This window comes from Centroberyx affinis, unplaced genomic scaffold (assembly GCF_046629955.1).
Source record: "Centroberyx affinis isolate AG114_WGS23_722 - 3 ecotype Tasmania unplaced genomic scaffold, CSIRO-AGI_Caff_v1 ptg003918l_1, whole genome shotgun sequence".
In the NCBI taxonomy this organism is placed as follows: domain Eukaryota; kingdom Metazoa; phylum Chordata; class Actinopteri; order Beryciformes; family Berycidae; genus Centroberyx; species Centroberyx affinis.
In genome coordinates, this window is record NW_027281752.1 from 74,495 (window position 1) to 94,535 (window position 20,041).

The 20,041-nt window shown below is 41.1% G+C and overlaps 1 protein-coding gene across 1 annotated transcript in view; it reads right to left on the reverse strand.

Moving 5' to 3' along the window:
- Window positions 1-91: 91 nt before the first annotated feature.
- The window catches only part of LOC139663111 (CD82 antigen-like), a 28,612-nt gene continuing 8,662 nt past the window's right edge, over window positions 92-20,041 (reverse strand). The window contains exons 2-9 of the mRNA XM_071541651.1: window positions 18,121-18,193; window positions 16,552-16,624; window positions 8,061-8,182; window positions 7,150-7,224; window positions 4,855-4,953; window positions 3,907-4,080; window positions 2,371-2,454; window positions 92-1,666 (exon numbers count right to left, since the gene is read on the reverse strand). Coding sequence (XP_071397752.1) covers window positions 1,589-1,666; window positions 2,371-2,454; window positions 3,907-4,080; window positions 4,855-4,953; window positions 7,150-7,224; window positions 8,061-8,182; window positions 16,552-16,624; window positions 18,121-18,183 — 768 coding nt within the window. The 5' untranslated portion in view covers window positions 18,184-18,193 and the 3' untranslated portion in view covers window positions 92-1,588. The remainder of the gene's footprint in view (window positions 1,667-2,370; window positions 2,455-3,906; window positions 4,081-4,854; window positions 4,954-7,149; window positions 7,225-8,060; window positions 8,183-16,551; window positions 16,625-18,120; window positions 18,194-20,041) is intronic.

Here is a 20,041-nt window from a genome sequence, read left to right on the forward strand (position 1 = left end):
TGAACTCTGCAATATACAGTATAGCGGAGTGATGTAGAGAAATGGCTATCAAGCTGCCTGCCTTGGTGGATTTCAATAAGAACAAACAAAATACTGTAATCAGTTTATTGGCAAAATGAAACAGAATGAATGTGGTGAGTACACATTAACTACTCCAGCTAGCTACCAGAAGTCCATCCAGTTTTAATAGTCCTACACCTTTTTTTGTTTGCAGGTTAATGGAATGTTTTTCATACAGACTGTACATAAAAAGAAAACAGGATATCTTTTGTACATTATAAAAACAACGCAAGGAACACCTTCACTGAAAGTTAAAAATGTACATAAATGAATTCCAAATGATTTATGGTATAAACAAATTTTGTTTCCTAGATGGATCTGCAAAAGTATTTCTCCCCCTCAAAAACAACTTAAAATCTGTTGTATCAATTTACCCTTCGCTCATAGTCAAAGTTCATATCCCTGATTTAAATTACTGTTAAAAGAAATATTTCACTTGTCAAACTTTTGTCTTTTTGGGTTGAAAATGGGCTTATACATAAAATTAAAGCTATCTTCAAAAAAGAGAGGAAGCTTTGAACAAATCACATGCCTGATGAACATTTCATGAAAAAGCATTTTGCTTGTCATCAAAGACAATCGTAAACTGGTGTGATACTTTTGGAAAACAAGTATCATAAATGGTCCTCTTTAGTATCTCATTATTTCTATTACTTGAACAAAATTATTTGCAAAAAAAAAATACAAATCTTGACCATTCAAAATTAAGAATACATGAAAAAGAATACAAGAAAACAACCTACTTTTAAAAATTCAAGGAGTGACCAGCCTCTAAGAAAACACTGGCAATGTTTTTTTGGATTCAAATTCACACAAATAATGACTAAAATTATATACAATGTACTAAAAACATAATTCACAATAACTCAAAACACTGGTGTACAGAAAATAAAAAACACCATGTAGGTGAATTTTCCAGTTGCCCAATTCATTTGTCAAGCAGAGTCTCCCAAACGTAGCTCAGCTTCTGTCACTTGTGGGTGAAAAATATGATTTATCTTAAGATTTTTTTGGGGAAACTTAACTGCAAACCAAGAGATTACTTACAGAGGAACAGTCCAAATGGATACCAGCAACACTGCCATGTAATTTTAGCCTGAAAGCAGAAAGGCAGCATACTGTGTAGGGAGGGAGGGAGGGAGGGAACTTGTATCCAACACTTCAACCTCTCTCCCTCAATCTTCCCATTCCTCCTCCTCCATCCTTTCTTACTTTCTCAACTCATTTTCCCAAGACTTTTCTATTGACATGTTCCCTATCACTCTCCAAAGCCCAAAACTAATTTCTCTAAAGTGCTCCACGGAAACTGGACAGACAAAAGAGATGGAAGTGCCTCAAAAGAAGAAGAATCCAACAAAATATAAAACAAACACACATTTTTTTTGTTTTTTTTACATTTGGACAAAATATTTCACCAAATACAGGGTGGAAAATGTTTACTTTCGCTTCCCCTCTCTCTCTCTCTCTCTCCATCTCTCCCTCTTTCTGTGTATCTGCAGTTCATGTGCGTCACTTCCTCCTCTGATCGTTAGTACTTTGGCACTTTAGTGTATTCCTCTGTGTGTACGTTCCTGCACAGGCAGATGGACAGGATCATACCCAGCAGCTGCAAAGCAAAAATAGATTAAATATTTTACATCTTCCAAACACTTTTTTCTCATCTACAGAACCCAGGAGTGGCTGTCCTGTACGGAAAAACTGCCGTAACAAAATATTAACTCATGCATGAGTTGCATAACAAGAGTGCAAATAGATAGAAAATGTTTGTACAAAATGAGTTCATATATAGTTCCAAAATGTATAATATGTGTTTCTTATTATAAATGTCCTGCATGGCAGCAATGTCAGTAGGTAATGCCTTGATAACTCAGTTTTTTACCTGAAATAAAATTTCATCAAGAAGTCTATCCATTATACCTTCATTGTACGTCTATCAAAAGCCTCATTCAACTAAATATAATTTTATTAAACAAAATATCAGGCAAATTACATTAAATAAATCAATGCCATCAATGCAATTCAAATAATTCAGGCCAGTGAGTGATCAGCTTGAAACTTGCTTACTTGCTTAGGTCATATCTGGAAGTGAAATGTACACAAAAAACAAAAGGCCGATAATGCAGTCCTGGAAACATTAGCTAGCTGCCCATAGCTTATCCAGAGGAAAACTACAATAAGTCAGTTCATGTGCTTTTGCTTCAGGCAGGGAACAATCTAATTCTGGAGATTCAGTGACATTAAAGGCTAAATGTAATTTGCCATACAACTAAGAACAGACAATCACGTTTATGATTGGTGGTGTTGTTGTACCTCAATTACAGCCACTCCGAGGCAGATGCCCAGGACGACCCCAACGTTGGTGAGGAGCCAGCTCTCCACACTGGCAGAACAACCCTGGTTAACACACACAGTCAAGTTGATTTATCATCAGGGACAAAGACATGAATGACAAAGCAGTTCTTGAATTGACTTGGCCACGTTGTTCAACTGGCCGAGAGCCTCATAATGTACAAAGATAACTCAAATTTTGAAATCACGTTAACCTCAATGTGAAGTTGAAAATTATTTGTGAATCGAACAAAACAAATGAGGACGTGAAAGACTGAACAAACAAGGCAACAGCAAAGATTCGGTACCCCCAAACCATTGATTGGTCTAATCATTTAAAATTATGTGACCTGGTGTTTATGTAGTATTAATTATGGTCTCTGTGTGTGGATTAATCTATGTGTCATATTTCAGGCACCACTGATCGAATTTTGACTAAACCTCTGGGAATGATGCATCTCGTCACTGCGTTCGCTCCCATTAGGCCAATCAGCCTATTTCATAAGGATAGATGGATTTGTGTAGCAAGTTTCAATTGGGCTTATGGTGCTTATGGTGTAGGACTTAGTTTGAAATTTTGACCTCCTGTTGTATCTGATATTGATACTGCAGCACAGGAACAGACAGGAGTCGATCTGTTCAATCAGTAGATTAGAAGTTTAATGATGCATCACTGGAGAGGAACAACAGGACAAAGTCAGTGATGTCAGTCTCTCTCTGCACTGTGGCAGCCCTGTGATCTATACAGTGAGCAGTTACATAAATAACAGACTGAGTAACAGACTCTATGTCACCACATGACTGATAAGTGACGTGACCCTGAGACGAATAGTCCCGAGACGGTACATCTTGTGTATGGTTATCTGTCCCCAAGGCTTGTCCTAGGTCAACCAACACATGATACCACACTCCATCATGCTAATGGGTGCTATGTTTTTAAATGCCAGAACAGTGTGAAAATGTGCCATCCCTCCAAGTTTTGTCAAAAGTGCACCAGTGTTGATGAAAATATTAAGTTTGAGTTTAAAATTTTGACCTTTAATTTGACGCCCTCATTAGGCCAATTAGTGTCATTTGGAAAGATAGCTGGATTTGTGTAGGACATTTCATGCCAGTTAGACTTACAGTGTAGGAGTTACAACCTTTCAAGGTTACACATTTTTATCTTTAATTAAAGCGCCCCCATCGGGCCAATTAGTAGATTTTTTTAATGCCAAAATGCATCGTCCTTCCAAGTTTCGTCAAAATTACACCAGTGATGTCTGAGATATCATATTTGAGTTAAAAAGTACTGACCATTAAGTATAGGGGCACCATTAGGCCAATCAGTGTCATTTAAAAAAAACAACTAAAACACAGTGAAAAGATGTGTCATTCTTTCAAGTTCCGTCAAAATCCATCCAGTGGTGCCTGAGATATCACCTGACGGACACAGTCCAATCCACGCCCCTCCACCCACCCCCAATTCATCACATAGGGGACAATAACACAAGCAACGGTGTAAAAAACACTGCTTACCACATCGTATACAGGCCAGTCGGGTGTCTGTGCCTCACAGAAGCCGCTGTCAGAGAAGTTTCCGGTGGCAACAGAGATGTTCTGGCAGGAGCAGGGAAACAGCAGCTGAGAGCTGTTGACGATGACCATGTTACCACTCCAGTCCATGCGACCAGTCCAGCCGCAGCACTCCATCTTAAGAGGAGGAGGATGACAGAGATTAATACTGACTGAATAATCTGCATGCTTATTGAAAATAAAAAGGGCTAGAGAGAGGCAAAGACAAAATCATAGACAATGAAAATACAGTCGTTGTCTGGTGCGGAGAAAGGGTAGCGGCCCATGAAAAAAATTGCTTTTCAAGGGTATTCAGGTTGGCTGGCTCTCCAGACAGGAATAAAAAAATCATTGTCAAATATTATGGGTTTAGTCAATGTGTTGACTTTGAGAGCTGGAAAAATTGGACCTTGGCTTCTACATTAATTTTCCTGACAGATGGGAGATTAAGACAGAGAGAGACTCGAACCTGTGACGTTCCTGTCACAACACAGTCTCTCTAACTCATGCACTCTGCTGCCTTGTCATATCTAATACCCGTTTCCACTGACATCTTTCAGGTAATTCAATACCTGATGCACAATTTTGAGTGCCTTTTTCATAAAATTGTATGACTGCAATATTTTAAACTTTTTTGTATGACCTTTATGTCTTCAGGTTAGCCTTCCAATGACCTGGGGCAGAGCAAATCCCAACAATGAATATCACATTTAAACCAAAATCAGACGTTGATGTCTCGATTTGTTGCTGATGGAGATTTCTAGTGAACATTTTAGTCGAAGACTAGGATTACTTCATTGTCTGTGAAAACTTCCTCACACTTTTTTCTGAATTTATCCAAAAGCACTTTGCTCAACATAGATAAGATTCAAAGAGCATAAATCTGACCCCAGGTCCATGCTTCCCACTCACCGTCCGCTGGATGAAGTCCCAGGCCTGTTCTGTGGTTGTGTTGTTGCCAGGGTAGTTGTCCAGCACCTTGGTAACAATCTTTGACATCTCGTCATTTACCTGAAACAAAGCGGGGGTGTGGGATTGATAACATAAATCCTGTGATGCAAATAATCTAAGAAAAAGAGGGGTGGAGCTCAACACTGACCGAACTAAATGTGAAGAGGAATACTTCAAGGAATAGCTCACCCTAAAATGAAAATTCAGTCATTATGTCAGCTGAAAGTTTCTCACAAACTAATGAAGTTAATGGAGCCATCTTTTAACTGCTCCAAAAAGGCATAACTTCAAGCAGAGCGTCCACAGATAACAATCTGTGGACGCTCTTGTCAGTGAGGAAAATATAGGAGATAAAGAGGTAAACACTGGACTTTTGGACCCTCAGTGCAATTCTTTGGCTACAAAACACTTGTTATTTATTCTGCACAAGCTGTTTGGAGGAATTTGATGGACATTTTATTATTTTTTGGAGCTGTAAGAAGATGGCCCTGTTAACTTCAATAGTCTGGGAGAACACTGAGATGAAGCTATAGGAGCTAACTTGCAGCGTGTTTGGTAGTCCCACCAACTTCAATAGAAGTTGGACTGACATGAGAGGGTGAGGAGATAATGACTGAATTTGGTGAACTATTCCTTTAAAAAAATGTTGAAATAATGATCGTGCCTGGGTACATGCAATCCTAATAACATCAGTATCTGGGCTTTTAGCAACACAGGAAAAGAAGAAATGAGGCTGCATTTTACTGGTTCCATGTGTGACACTGAAGACCAGATGCAGGAAATTTGTGTTTGATAGTTGCTAAAAACATTTCCCTCCAAGAGCCCAGACTCCAAACCCAGTAAACCCTGGGACATGAACGGCTGTGGAGACACAGTTGAACACAGATCAACATACTGAAAAAGCAGATCTCCCCTTTTCGGAGCACAAGGGGGGAATCTTGCCTTGAAATTCAATTTGGCAGAGAGCAGTGGCTGATTCAGGATCCAACAGCTTCCAACAAAAGTTCAGATAAAATAAGCAGGGATAATATCTGTCTGCAGAACTGAATTCCTGCTTTTTTGTAGCATATCCTAGTCAGATGCTTTATGTGGCTCCTTGAGGAGACGGGTGGCTGGATCAGTCAGGAAATTTGAGCTCAAACTCCTGTTCATCTCAGCCAGGGCTGAGTAGTCCAAGTCACTAAGATTCTCTTGCTCTGACTTCTGCTTTTTGGGGGTTTGCTTGAACAAATCAGATAAGTGGTCTGAGTGCATTTTGTTTGTGAAGTGTGTGTATGTGTGAGCAGTCATGTGTCTGTAAGCCTGAGTGTTAGTTAAACTGTGTCTTACTTTGCTGACATTTTACTTAAGTAGAGGTTAAATTACTTGTGTAAAAATCTAAAAAGTAGCTCATTTAAAATGTACACACAGTAGAAGTTACCAAGTTACTTTTTACAAAAGAGTACATTGTAAGATCAGTTCTAAAGTTCTAAAAGGGAGACAGAGTTCAAACTAGATTATTTTAATTTAATTCTCACTGTGAATGGATCCACAATTACAAAATGTGTACTGTTCTCTGTAATTGATGTGATTCAAAATGTAGCAAAGCGCAATTCTTCAGTCAAAATACGCTTAAAGTAAAATTACTGATTAAAAAAAACAAAACTCAACATACAATCACACAAAAAAGCTACTCAACTGCAGTGACAGTAACTAATTAGTTACTTTCACCCTTGCTGTTGCCTTTCTGTTCATCTGGAAAATGCTCCAGACTAGACACCAGGGGGTACTACAACACCAAATGCTGCCACTTGGGTTTCATTTTCAGTTTGCTGGTTGCCACAGCCGTATCTCATCAAGCCAGACACTGCATTCCCATAACCATGATGGTATGCTTGTTGTGGAAAGCACCAGGAAGAACAGATTTACTTTCTATTCCTCGTAGATCGAGTTGTTATTGTGTTACAGTTGCAGAGCGCATACCTTTTGCTTTTGATGGCATGTTATGACAAATAGTGGGCGTAAAACAACACAATCAGAAGACAGGTATATGTAAGGTGTGCTGCAAACCACCACATTCCAACCATTAAACTCATCCGTCCTTTGCACGCACTGTCAACGTTTGCCTTCATGAATGAAACGTCTAGGTGAGCAATATAAAGGGGAAACTCCCACAGTGCTTATGTATGCATGGGATCAAGCAACAAAAAGATGGAGAGCGTTGGGGTGACCCATCGAGCACAGAAGGGAAAAATGAGGGGAAGTGACATCACTCACCAAGTCTTTCTGGAAGTAGATGAGCGCACCGGCTACGATCTGAGCGATGAGGATCAGCAGGAGGCAGGTGAAGTACTGAGGAGAACAGAGGAAGGATTGTGAGATACAACACACGAAAAACTCATCAAACCCCAATCAAACCACAACTGACAGACACTTTTAAGCATTCTAAGCATGGTCAAGCATCTGGTTATACCTCTGAATCGTTGTGCCCATACAGTACTGTCTCTTAGTCCTCAAATCAGGCTGACCAGGCTAAAGCTAAAGGGTGAGCGTGCGTTTGCTATTGCTGCCCTTAAATTTTGGACCAGCCTTCCATTTGATATCTGATTATCTGAACCAACTACCATCTTTAACAAATTCAGACCCATTTTTAGTCTCCTGCCTTTGATTGTGTTTTATTTCTTGTTCTGTGTTCTCCATGTCTTACTATTTTACTGTTTTACTATCCATGTTTTACTATTCTGTTTTATGCATTTTTACTTTTCTAGACCCATTGTGAAGTACTTTGTAACCACAGTTTAGAAAGGCGCTAATAAAGTTTTACTTACTTAAACACTGGCTCTTGTAACAATTAAAGAAAAACAGTGACTTGCTGGCAAATAAGCTCTTTTTTCTAGAGGAAAATAGTTGTTTAACCTTTATGTGTTCAGTGTTTCTGTACTTCAAAAGGTGTGGGTGAATACCTCTTCTGGACGGTACAAAAAAACTTTTCATAATCTATAAAACATTGTATACATCTCTAAATTAATGAGCACACAGAGTAGTATTTTTTGCCCTAAGACAAATTCCCAAACAAAATCCTCCCCACTGTCTTATACCACTCCTGCATTATTCATCAAAATTAGGCACAAAAACACCCCACTACCCATGTTCCCATGATCATGCCATACACACATATTCTCACTCACCAGGCCCAGCAGACAGCGGATCTCATAAATGGCCCCCAAGCAGCCCAGGAAGCCCATGAGCATGGAGAAGGCCCCCACTCCAATCAGGATGTAGCAGGCCACCTTTAGAGACAGGGAGTCCTCTACAGAGAAACAACAGCACACTATAGATTAGAAACCATATGTTGTCTGTGGTAGAAGGATAAAGGGATCTAACTCTGTTATACAACCAGCATGTACATTTACAGTCATATACTGCAGCTTACTTAAAGGCGCAATAAATAAGGTTTTTACTGCCACATAGCACAAAATAACCATAATACATCTGTGGTGGGCTGATAGGGTTGTCGATCAATACCAGGGTTGTCGATCAATACCAATGACTCAATGATTACTTCAGGTGCCGACATTTATGGCTTACAAAACTCGCACTTACAGAACTTACAAAGTCCATACGCTGTCTTGCAGCAAAAACCTCCCACCCATTGGAGTTTTAAGACACTTTCAACCACAATCCTGAAATTGCCATCTGCTATTGGCTGATCTTTGGTGCCAGTAGAGTACAACAGGTGCTGATATCACCTGGCACCAAAGATCAAGGGTTTAGTTACTCTTTAAAGCCCCTGAAAAAAACCCTGTTTGTCCTGTGGATCTGCTTTGAGAACTGACTACTAACTCTTAGCTCATCCATTCAGGTGTTTGTAGCCATCTGCAAATGATTGAACACCATAAAGTCCTTGGATTGAGCAAAAATACATTCTCAATGCAACACAGAGTCCCACTGCCATATCATCTGACATGGAAAAACCTCCTTAGCGGATCCTGACTTGGAGTGAATGGAGCCAGTCTGGAGTTGGCTAGAGGCAGCAATGAGATATCTTACCAACTCAGGACTTTTTCCAGTGTGTGGAGATAAAGGAAAGAGGGGGATAAGTGTGTGCACTTCTACATTGGCACGCAAAGGGTTCAGTGTGCGTGTGCGTGTGTGTGTGTCACATATGCTCTGCCAAACATTCCAGGACGCTCCAAAAAAAGTGAGAGAGAAGTGTCCTGTGCATCTCACCTCGTCTGTGTCCAGAAGTCTGTTAGGAGTGTTATCAAACACGATCCAGACCTCACCACAGAATGAAAACACTATACTTTATCTTGACAGTTCAAAACTTAAGACAACTCTATATAAACAACCATTGCCAAATTACATGTAATTCCAGAAAATTATTCAGTAGATCGAGTTTTGTGGTGGATTGGCAAGAAATACAATACAGATAATATACACAGTGCAAAATAAAGAAATAGATCTTTATGAATGGTAAGTTAAGGTTGAAGAAATTCTGCGGTTGAGGACACTGTCAGTCGACCCTAGTGTGTCTAAAAGGCATTTTTTTAATGATACAGCAAACCCTAACCACAGTGAAATAACCCAGTACAAACTGTAACATTAATATCTTGGCATATTAATGTACTGTAGTAATCTTAATTTATGGAATACCATAATATTGCCGTCATGCTCATGAATCATGTGAAACAAGACACTGCAGAGTGAGTTTCCAAATATAGCCAAATGTGTCATCATCAAAACTGAATAACATCACAAACAAGTGAGTGGTTGCAGTGTTCTGCTTAGGGTGTGGTGTAATGCAGGAGGCTCCACAATACCTCAGCTACTATTCAAGGCCTTGGTTGGGATTTGGGGAACTAACCTGCCAAACACTGAGAGACGGTTTCATTCGGTTCATAAAAACTGAGCCTGCAGCAACATCACAAGGTCTAAGACGTGAAGTCAAAGACGTTTACGTAAAGTCAAAGCTCAGAAATCCACTTGATCTGATTTTATTTTTTTTTACTACTCCTTCCTCCAGAAGGGTTGGAACTGGGAAACCCCATAAAAAAACAAAAACATAAGAATAGGCTCTCCCTCTCGAATCAGGTAGGGACCTACGGCAGTTTGAACAGTCACACACAAACAAAACAAGGTTGTGCACGTGCAGCAGACTGGAACGAACACGTCATTGTGTTGATGTTTGCCAATGTGGCATTTGAAAGGCTGAATGCTGCCCCCCCCCCTGCCCTGCCCTGCCCCGCCCCCCCTCCTCCCAACACCCCTGGGCCTCTGCTGGCAGAGAGTCCTTGTGGCCTGAAGGAAACACGGGACACCCCAGGGGATCAGTGAACCAGGGCACACAGCGTGCAGCTCAAACTCAAGACAAAGAGAAACTAGAGGAGTTTATGACGGAAAATGAGGCTAAGGTGTGTGTGTGGGGGTGTGTGTGTGTGTGTGTGTGTGTGGGGGGGGGGGGGGTGGAGGAAATGAAAGGGTCCATGTGTGGATGGGTGTGTGTTTTCGTGTGCAGGGTCAACCTCCTCCCTACACTAGCATGGGTGACCGGAGACTCCCAGTCCTGCACTTGACCCCAGCATGGTGCTGGAGCGACGGCTGATAAATTACGACACAGGGGAGGCCTGTGAACCTCCACATGTACGCTAACACACATGTATAAACACACAAGCACACACAACCACGCCACACACACACACGTTTCCACCATTCCTCATCTTCAGCTGAATCTAGCCGATTCACAATCAGAATTAGATTTCTTGTCCAAGTAAGTAAGTAAGTTTGTACATGGAAGGGATTTGACTTGGTAGTTTGCTCCCGCAGGTTGCATTTAGCATATAAACACCACAAAACTATGGAAACAAAAATAGTGTATCACTGTTATGTCATGTCAAAACCGTATAACTCCAATTTTGGTGATATTCATGTTTTCAGTTCAATTCCTCGACCTCTTGGGCTTATGAAACCATTTCAAAAGTTTGGATAAACTCCAAACAGCATCGAGTTAAAACAAGGCTGTTTTTCTGAGTTCCTGAAAAGTTCACATTTTGGATTCAAGTGGTTTTCACCCAGCAACGACGATACAAGAAATGTAAACAGAAACTAGGGAACGGGTCTCGTTTTGCTCCGATCCTGACTCGGTGCAGGCCTAGAACAAACAGGCTCCACCAGCACCAGGCTGATTTCATCTCTCACATGCTGCACCAAGCAGATCATTGATTCATCCTCAACACCACTGTGATCATCTGTGACCCCAACAGGCCATCGGCTGAGCTTATAAAACATGCCACTGGGCATCAATACATCTCATTTATGTCCAGACACAAAGCTAAACTGTCCGCTGTACTTAAACCCTCAGCTCCTTGCGGTTCGCGTCGTATGACTGCATTCCCAACCCCGATAAAATCCCTGGACTCACTCTCCCTCTCCTCCTCCGCTTCTTGGCCAGACCAGTGATGTAGTGCGTGGCTGTGTGTGTGTGTGTGAGTGTGTGTGTGTAGTGATGAGTAAGGCAGTGAGCGCACTGGGCTGATGTGATGCATGCTGATGCTGGACGGAGCAGAAAGGGCCCAGTGTCCGAGGGGAGGACACCTGCGGATCGGCCACAGACGAGGGACAATGTCCTCAGTAACACTCCCTGTTCTGAGAGCACACACACACACACTCTCTGAGGCGTCTCACACACACACACACACACACATAGACACACACACGCTCTCGCTCACTGGCTGTCTCTCTTTCTCTATTACACTTGCTCAATGTCTGTCTCTATATTTCTGGCTGCCCGTCCTTCCCTCTGCATCAGTCCTTCTTCCATCCTCTCTATGCCTTTCTGTCTTGCTGACACTGGTCGTCTCTCTCTCTCTCTCTCTCTCTCTCTTTTTCTCTCTCTGATAAACTCCCACTGTACATGTTTGGCTGGGCTAGACAGTTTAGGGAGGTCAAACTTTACTCAATGCCTCACTTTCGACAAAGATTTTAAAAGGAGAAAGCCACCCTAAAACACTTTAAACACTACTGTGGATGTAGTTTGCATTTCGATTTTGTTGTTTGCTGGTGTATTTGTCTTATTCCCGTGGATGTAGACGTTATGGCGCCATGTCCAGATATTTCCAGCAGCTACAATGGGGTTTGATAGCAGAAAATATTTCAGCGATCTAAAACAATGGTAAACGTCAAGTTTTGGTCTCAGAATCAAAGAGCGAGGGCTTCTTTCTAGAGCCGCCATTTTGCACCAAGAGACGTTCAACAATCATACAGAGAGAAATCCATCGTAGAAGAGGAGAGAGACCAATTTCTCCACCCACAGGAGCAGGAGAGAGACCAGAATGCAATGCGGCCACAAGACATGTTGAGTTTTGAGTAAGGGGTGCAACTCTCACTTTTTCTTGACTGGAAAAATTCGAACTCTTGCTCTTACTATGCTACGGATAATCGCTCTCTCCAGATACATGTATAACCCACGCTAAATGGAACAAGTTCACGTCTGTTCTCTGGGGGTTGTTGAAAGGCATTCTGGGAAATGTAGGAAATCACTAACTGAAGTGGAAGTAGAACTGAAAACAGGTAGGGTGACATATTTCTTTTTGGCTTTTTTAAAGGATAAGGCCGGTGTTTTTTAATGCATTGCTTACCGTCAACAAATCCTATGAAAATAACATAATCAGCAATGATTTTGTTTTGCCAACAAGTCTCGTCCATGCTGCCGGTGCTCAATAGCGATTTTTAAAATTGAAACTATGTCTTGTATACCCTGTACCTGTATTTCAAGGTTTTTAGCTTACAATTAAGCTAAAAATAGAGCAAACGCCTTGTTGATTTTGTTATTTTCATAGGATTTGTTGACGGTAAGCAACAGATTAAAAAACACCAGCCTTATCCTTTAAGTTTACCAGTCTTTGGCAGGTGAGCCAAAAAGTTGATTTCAGACACTGCATGTGAAGCAGTCAGTGTCAGAGAACAGGAGCGTGTACCTGAAGCCATGATGAGAAACACAGACACATGAAAGAGGAAAGGGAGAGAGAGCCAGAGAGAGAGACAAAAAAAAGGGAGAGAGAGGGAAAAATTTTTGCGGGGCAATATGGCTAAACGGGTAATGTATGTCAAGAAATATTCGTTTTTTTAATACAGACAGGAGAAGCAGCCAGACAGACAGAAGCCGAGGGAATCTGGTGGACACTTGTGTTTAACAGCGCACAATGTCACATGGTGGAAAATCCACTGGTGCACACGTGCACAAGCAAACAGCACCTCAACGGGCCAAGGGGCCACAGGGAGAGAGGACACACACACACACAAACACACACAGGAAGGAAGAGTGGGGTCAGAGGCAGCAAGGTAGGAGCCCCTTTCACTGCCTCCTATGGTCTTTTTATGGAACAGTAGGGATAATGGTAAACACACACGCAACATGATTAGTCACATTAAAATATTACTTTCTTCATGGAATAATTTGTTATTCCTCAACCTGCTACATTTGTGTTACAGACTGTTACACACACTCAAATGCATGACACTTGACTGAAATGCTATTTTAGTTCTTTCTGTCCCAACAAGGAAACGATTACGTGGCCAGACATCTTTCTTTCCTTCAGGGTTTTAGGACAACAGGGAATTACTTACTAGATTCTTTCTTTACGTATCTCAGCTTTTAAAATGTACTTATTTAAAGTTAATGCGCCAGCTCCAGGGTAAATGCACATATTTACCAGAGACTCAATAAATGTACACATTTCCTGGTAACGTCTGGTAAACTTAAACCCTTTCCAGTCAACATGGGAGGAACACTAATCTCACTACCCTGCCAACCACAGAAGGTCTTTGAATAATTAAATGAGATTAGGATATGACTTGAATGCTTTGTGTTCACTGATACAATAATGTTACAGACAAGTTATTGGTCTTATTGAGTTATGACAGATTATTTAAAATAAAATGCCTAATTGTGCAAAGCAAGCATATTAATACTGAAGTTACGTACGTCACTGATGGTGGAAACTAGTGATGCACAGACTTGTTACCTGCAGGTTTACCCACGAGTCACTCAGGTTAGGGTCAGAAAACAACTTTCTGAACGATTCCCGATGGGTTGCAGGCGGGAGAAAATAAAATAATAACTGTAAAAATATTTTAATGGCTATATTAGCTTATTTTCCATATTTTTCCTCTGGCATGTGTGATGACAATCAGCAGAAACTACTGAAAACTGTGAAACAAGTAAAAACATGTCGTCCCGCACAAATGATGCAAGCACCCCTTTGGCCAATCAGAACAAGATGCATCATCCCTCCAAGTTTCATCATAATCGGGCCAATGCTGTAGCCGTCATGGCTTTTCAAAGTGGGAAATCTTGACCTTTAACTGTAGCGCCCCCACCAGGCCAATCAGTGTAATTTGGACACCAGAACACGATGCCAAAATGCATCATCCCTCCAAGTCTCATCAAAATCAGACCAGTGGTGTCTAAGATATTATGTTTGAAGGCAGGTTTGAGTGATGTCAGAGCTGCATCAGTAGGGTACACTATAACTTCAATCATGCATCAGTTTCTTGGCTAAAATATTTCTCTGTACAACATATTGACTGTTAACACACAGCTTCACCTATCTGCCCACCGTGAGACACACATGCAATGCTCACCAGTTTATTGAAAACCAAAAAAACTGTTTCAACTTGCCAAACAACTACAGCTTACAATGCTCTGCTCTGGGCTCGTCATGAAAGCTGTCATTTGCAATGGAAATGGTGTTCAAGAAGTCGAGTTTGACACTCAGGATCCAGTATTCCAACCATGCAGATCTGGACAGAGATCTCTGTACTAGACTGAACTCAGATGGCTCCATCCTCACTCAGTGATGCAGTTTAACTCTGACTTTGATACTTTCACACCTGCTGTGTTTGGAGCAGCTGAATCAAACTCTGGCATTTACAGTTTGTTTGGGCAGGTGAAAACGGCCCAAGTGAATTCGAGCCGCACAAACCAGCCGCTGTCCGGTCCGACTGAAACACCTGAGAGAGCTTCCAAGTGAAGTCGTTTTAAATGAGACTGTGTAGTGATATGCTGTTGTCAGGAACAGAGTGGACATTTTTCATCTGCTCAGTTGTCTGAATGCATTACAAGCTTTAGCCTACCTTTAGCCTTTGTCAATTACGTCCCAAAGCTATGGAACACACTACCTATAGATATCAGGGAAGTCAGCTCGCTAAATATTTTGAAAAGAAAGCTAAAAACGTATCTCTTCACTTTAGCCTTTAACTAGCTACGACTTTCCTGATACAGGCCTGAAACTCTTTTTTGCACTTCGGTTCGCACTTATGCACTGCTGCACTTCTTTTAAAATGTTGTATTTTACTTGATTTTATGCATTCTATGTACTACATTCTATTAACTTTATTTTTATTATTATTATTATTCAGTGGGTTTTATTTTCCATCTTATGTTATGCATTCCTCATTTTTATTATTTTTACTATTATTATCAAGTGGGTTTTATTCTACATCTTATTTTACATTAATTATGGCATGCTATCCCTGTTTTTATGCTCAGTCTATGTCTATTTTCATGTGAAGATGCATTCTATGTATTCTATTCTCATCTTTATCTTATTTTTACTATTATTATCAAGTTTTATGTGAAGCATTTCTTGTATGACAGGTGCTATACAAATAAAGTTTATTATTATTATTATTGTTACCTCACTTATATTCCTGAAATCATGATAATGTTGCATCACTTCCAGCCGTCTTTAGTGATATCGGCGTCTAATGGCAGCCGGTCTTCTTTGAAACACCAAAGGAGGATGACTGGCAGTGTCCCAATTTACTTTTTGGATCACCTACCAAGTGCTGGTAAACTAAAGAAAATGACCTGCAAGGAATCATTTTTACCAGCCAAAATAATTACTAACCTGCCTTAGCCAACCTTCTTAATGTGTGTAAGACAGAATTTTATTTCTGTACAGCATCAGGACTATGAGAGAGCCGCGTGCCATTTACAGGCAAATCCGTATATTTACAATTTCCCCATATAAACATAGTGCAGCAGAAATATGATTCTGCATTACTTGAAAAAGTAACTTACAACTAATTTGAACAAGAAATGTTGTAGTGACAGGTTTCAGTTACCCAATGTGTACCACGTGCATCTTCTAGTTTGTATTTCACACACACACACACACACACACACACACACACACACAATGGGAGCCTGCAGCTAGAACCTGGCCTGTTTTCAGCCTGTTAATCATGAGTCCATTTGTGTTGCCCTACATCTGCTCTACAAGTGGATTACTGTAAAGGGTCCACTGGAAAAAAAAAAAAAAAAAGCGTTCGCCATTCGTCCCTTTGTTTTTTTAAGCACTCGCTGCCCTCAAATCCAGCCAGGAGAGCATTTTCAGAGGGTTTATCTGTCTTTCATTGCCTCATGTTATCTCATTTTCAGTCAAAACAACAGATATGGGAAACTGACTCCACTGGAGCCATAATTAAACCGGGTAAAAACACAAAAATGAAATGAGAAACATGAACACCTGCTATCTATCACTCTGCAAAGGAAAATTAACATGTACGCCAATTTTCAGTTTTCACCCAAGCACAAAGAGAATCATTCTGTACATTCCTCAGTTACAATAAATGTGAATTAAATTTGATTTAATTAAATTTGATACAGGCACTTACGCAGGACGACTATGAAGCTCTGATTGTCCAGAAGGAGCCACAGTCCAAAGCCCATGATGACGACCCCGAACAGCTGGGAGAGAAACACACACACACACATTTACAGCATGTCTCAACTCTTAGCAACTCTTAGGGCTGATCAGTGTGTGTGTGTGTGTGTTTGTATTACTACACTTGTGAGGACCTTCACTGACTACTAGGGATGCAACGATACATGCAGCTCACGGTTCGGTTTGATACAGAATAATCAAGGTTCAATATAATTATTATTATTATTAACAAAATCTGAACAGACAATTTTGACTGAAAAAAAACAATTTTTATTTCTGATGGAACACAAAAAAGAAAGTGCAAACCATAAACAGCGTGACTACAGATTTGTGTGAATTAAATTGAAAACTTTGTGTCATGAACTTTCGTTAAATCCCCATTCCCTAACCTGTCATGCCTAACCTTAACACTTGTCCTAATCTAAAGATAAACCCAAGTCCTAATCCTAAACTAAGTGAGGAGCGGCAAAATGTCTTCACTCAGGACTTTCCTCGTTTTCCTATCCTTTTGACGACATTTGGTCCTCTTAAGTGTAGAAATACAAGAGCACACACACACACACACACACACACACACACACCCTGACACACATTGAGCATATGTGTGTCACACCAGGGTCTGTGAGGTTGCTGTGTAACTAAGAAGCTCTTAACCCCAGATGACAGATTTCATTTCCACAGCGGAGAAAGAGAAAGGGGGGGGGGGGGGGGTATAGGAGAGAGAGAGAGAGGAAAAGAGAAAGAGAGCATCACCCTGGTAACTGGGCTGCAAACACTTCATCTGCACTGTAATTAAGACTCAGAGAGGGAATGAATGTCTTTGGTGTGGGTGGCTGACATTTGCTCCTCTCAGGCTGTCCAACATACAGCAGCTTACAGCGACAATGCAGCAATAAATAAGCCTTAAAAAGGAAAATTCCACCTTCAGATCCTCTTACACTGTTATATACCATCGATCTGTGATGTTCAATGCATTCCAGGTTAGTGTTGTAATTAACTTTTTTGGTGTACCCACCTTCCCTCAACCTGCCTCGTCTACTTCTACTTCACGTAATGATTCCCTACGTTTCCCAGAATGCCTTTCGACAACCCGAGAGAACGGGTGGGAACTTGTATTCAGTATGTGTAGGTGGAGAGAGTTATAGCAATAGCGGCATGAGTTTTTCCAGTTGAGAAATAGTGAAAGTTGCATCCCTCGAAACCCAACCCGTCTCGTGGCTGCATTGCATTCTGGTTAGGGCTGAACAATTAGTCGAAATTTTCCGATTGCGATTTTCGAAATCGCAATATGGCCTACTGCAATTTTCAAATCGCAGGAGGCGATGATGTCAGATTGTCTATGTTTAGCCAGCTATCCACAGGAATAAGAAAAATACACCAAACAACAACAACATGGGCCCAGAAATGCAAGGTACATCACCAGTAGCTGTGCTAAAGTGTTAAAGTGTTTCAGGGTGGATTTTTCCTTTAATAGCACACTGTCATGTCCATGAGTCACCGGTAAACATAAAATACTCACAAAGAAGATGAGGTTGAAGAGGAACAGGAAGTACTTGGTTGCCGTTGTGCAGCCTTTCCCCATGGTGCTGGATCTGCAAAAAAATGAAAATTGACGGTCACAATACAAAATTACATATACAGAGGCAAATGGCACGTAGTTTAGTTATGGGGCACAAGTTATATTGTGTCTGTGTGGTTTAGTAGTCGCCAGTGTGTGTGTGTGTGTGTGTGTGTGTGTGTGTGTGCGTGCGTGTGTGTGGGTCTGTGTGTATATCCAGATTTGCTCTGGGGGATGAGCTTGATGTGTACAAGTGGTGACAGATGCATAGAACCACAGACCTCGCTGGCTAAGCTGGCCTGGCTGGTCATGATAGGGGCTGGGGGGGGGCTAAAATCTCCAGGATTACACCCGCACAACCAGTAAAACACAACCTCAATCTCCGCGCAGAGCGAGGGAGGAGGCGGGGGCGGGGGGGTGGGGGGTGGCGGGGTGGGGGCGGGCGGAGCGATATCCTCTCTAACCTGCTTTCTCACGCTTTCTAGCCCCTCTGCCTCACAGGGTCGTTCCCAGTTTCAAATCCACCCAATTCACTCTCTGATCTCTTTGCATCCATCACTCCTCTGTCTCTGCCTCTATAAAGCATTATTTCTTCGTCATGCTCACGGTTCACCTTCCCCTGGTCTCTCTTGACGCGTTCATGTCCTATTCAGTGGTGGAAAGTAACTAAGTACATTTACTCAAGTACTGTACTTAAGTAAAGTACAAGTACCTCAAAATTGTACTTGAGTATTTCCATTTTATGCTACTTTGTACTTATACTCTACTACATTTTAGAGGGAAATATTGTACTTTTTACTCCATTACATTTATTTCACAGCTATAGTTACTAGTTACTTTTCAGATCAATATTTTATATTTAAAACATTTGATCATCTTTATAAAATAACTATAAAATAGCATTGTTATAGATTAGGCTACCCAAAAGTATAGCTAAATTGTTAAGATTAGCTTCAAATTGACAACTTTAAAATGCTGCTTACATGTACATGTATGTCAATAAATCAGTATTAATATTCCAATAATAAATGGGGACAGTTAGCATAATGAGTATGTTTAAAGTACATTTTGCTGCCAATACTTATGTACTTTTACTTAAGTAAGATTTTGAATGCAGGACTTTTACTTGTAATGGAGTATCTTTACATTGTTGTATTGCTTTACTTAAGTAAAAGATCTCAGTACTTCTTCCACCACTGGTCCTATTGGAAGAAACCAAAGAACAGGATGACATGTTTGTCTAACTTGTTGGACCGCCCACGTCCAAAATCATTTGTATTTATGAATTTAAAATCAACCTTAAATGAACTGCAGCAGACATTACTCGCTTTCCGCAAGTAGGGCTGACTGCATTACTGCTAATAATTCAGATTTTTCTTATCTTGAACTAGCTATTCGCTGCAGTGTTTGCCGCCTGTGTTGACACACTTCTGCAATTCATGACACCAAGTGGGAGATATCGGAGCCCACAAAAAAGAAAAAGTCCACATGTCCTACTTAGCACTAGGAAAGTGACGTGAATGTTTTTTCCCCACTCGGCTGCTTGTGTTTACGCTACATCCGACATGACGTAAACGCGGCATCTCTTTCTCTCCATCTCCCTGCAGCTATCTCCCTTCTCTTCCTCATTCCCTCTGTACAGTAATGGCTTCTCACTGGCCAATAAATCTATGAAAATCTGGATGAAATATGGCGGCTCAATACTTCCTCCTGGCAGTGCTGCGTTGTAGCGTGAGTACAGTGCCCGTGCATCCGACCCATATTCCCATCTCAGTAAATGGGTTACTGTTACAAGGCTGCCTGTGCCAGTTTTGAGGGGGGGGGGGGCACCTGCGATGAGAGAGGGAAGTGTGTGTATGTGCGATGGGAAAGAGATTTTGGC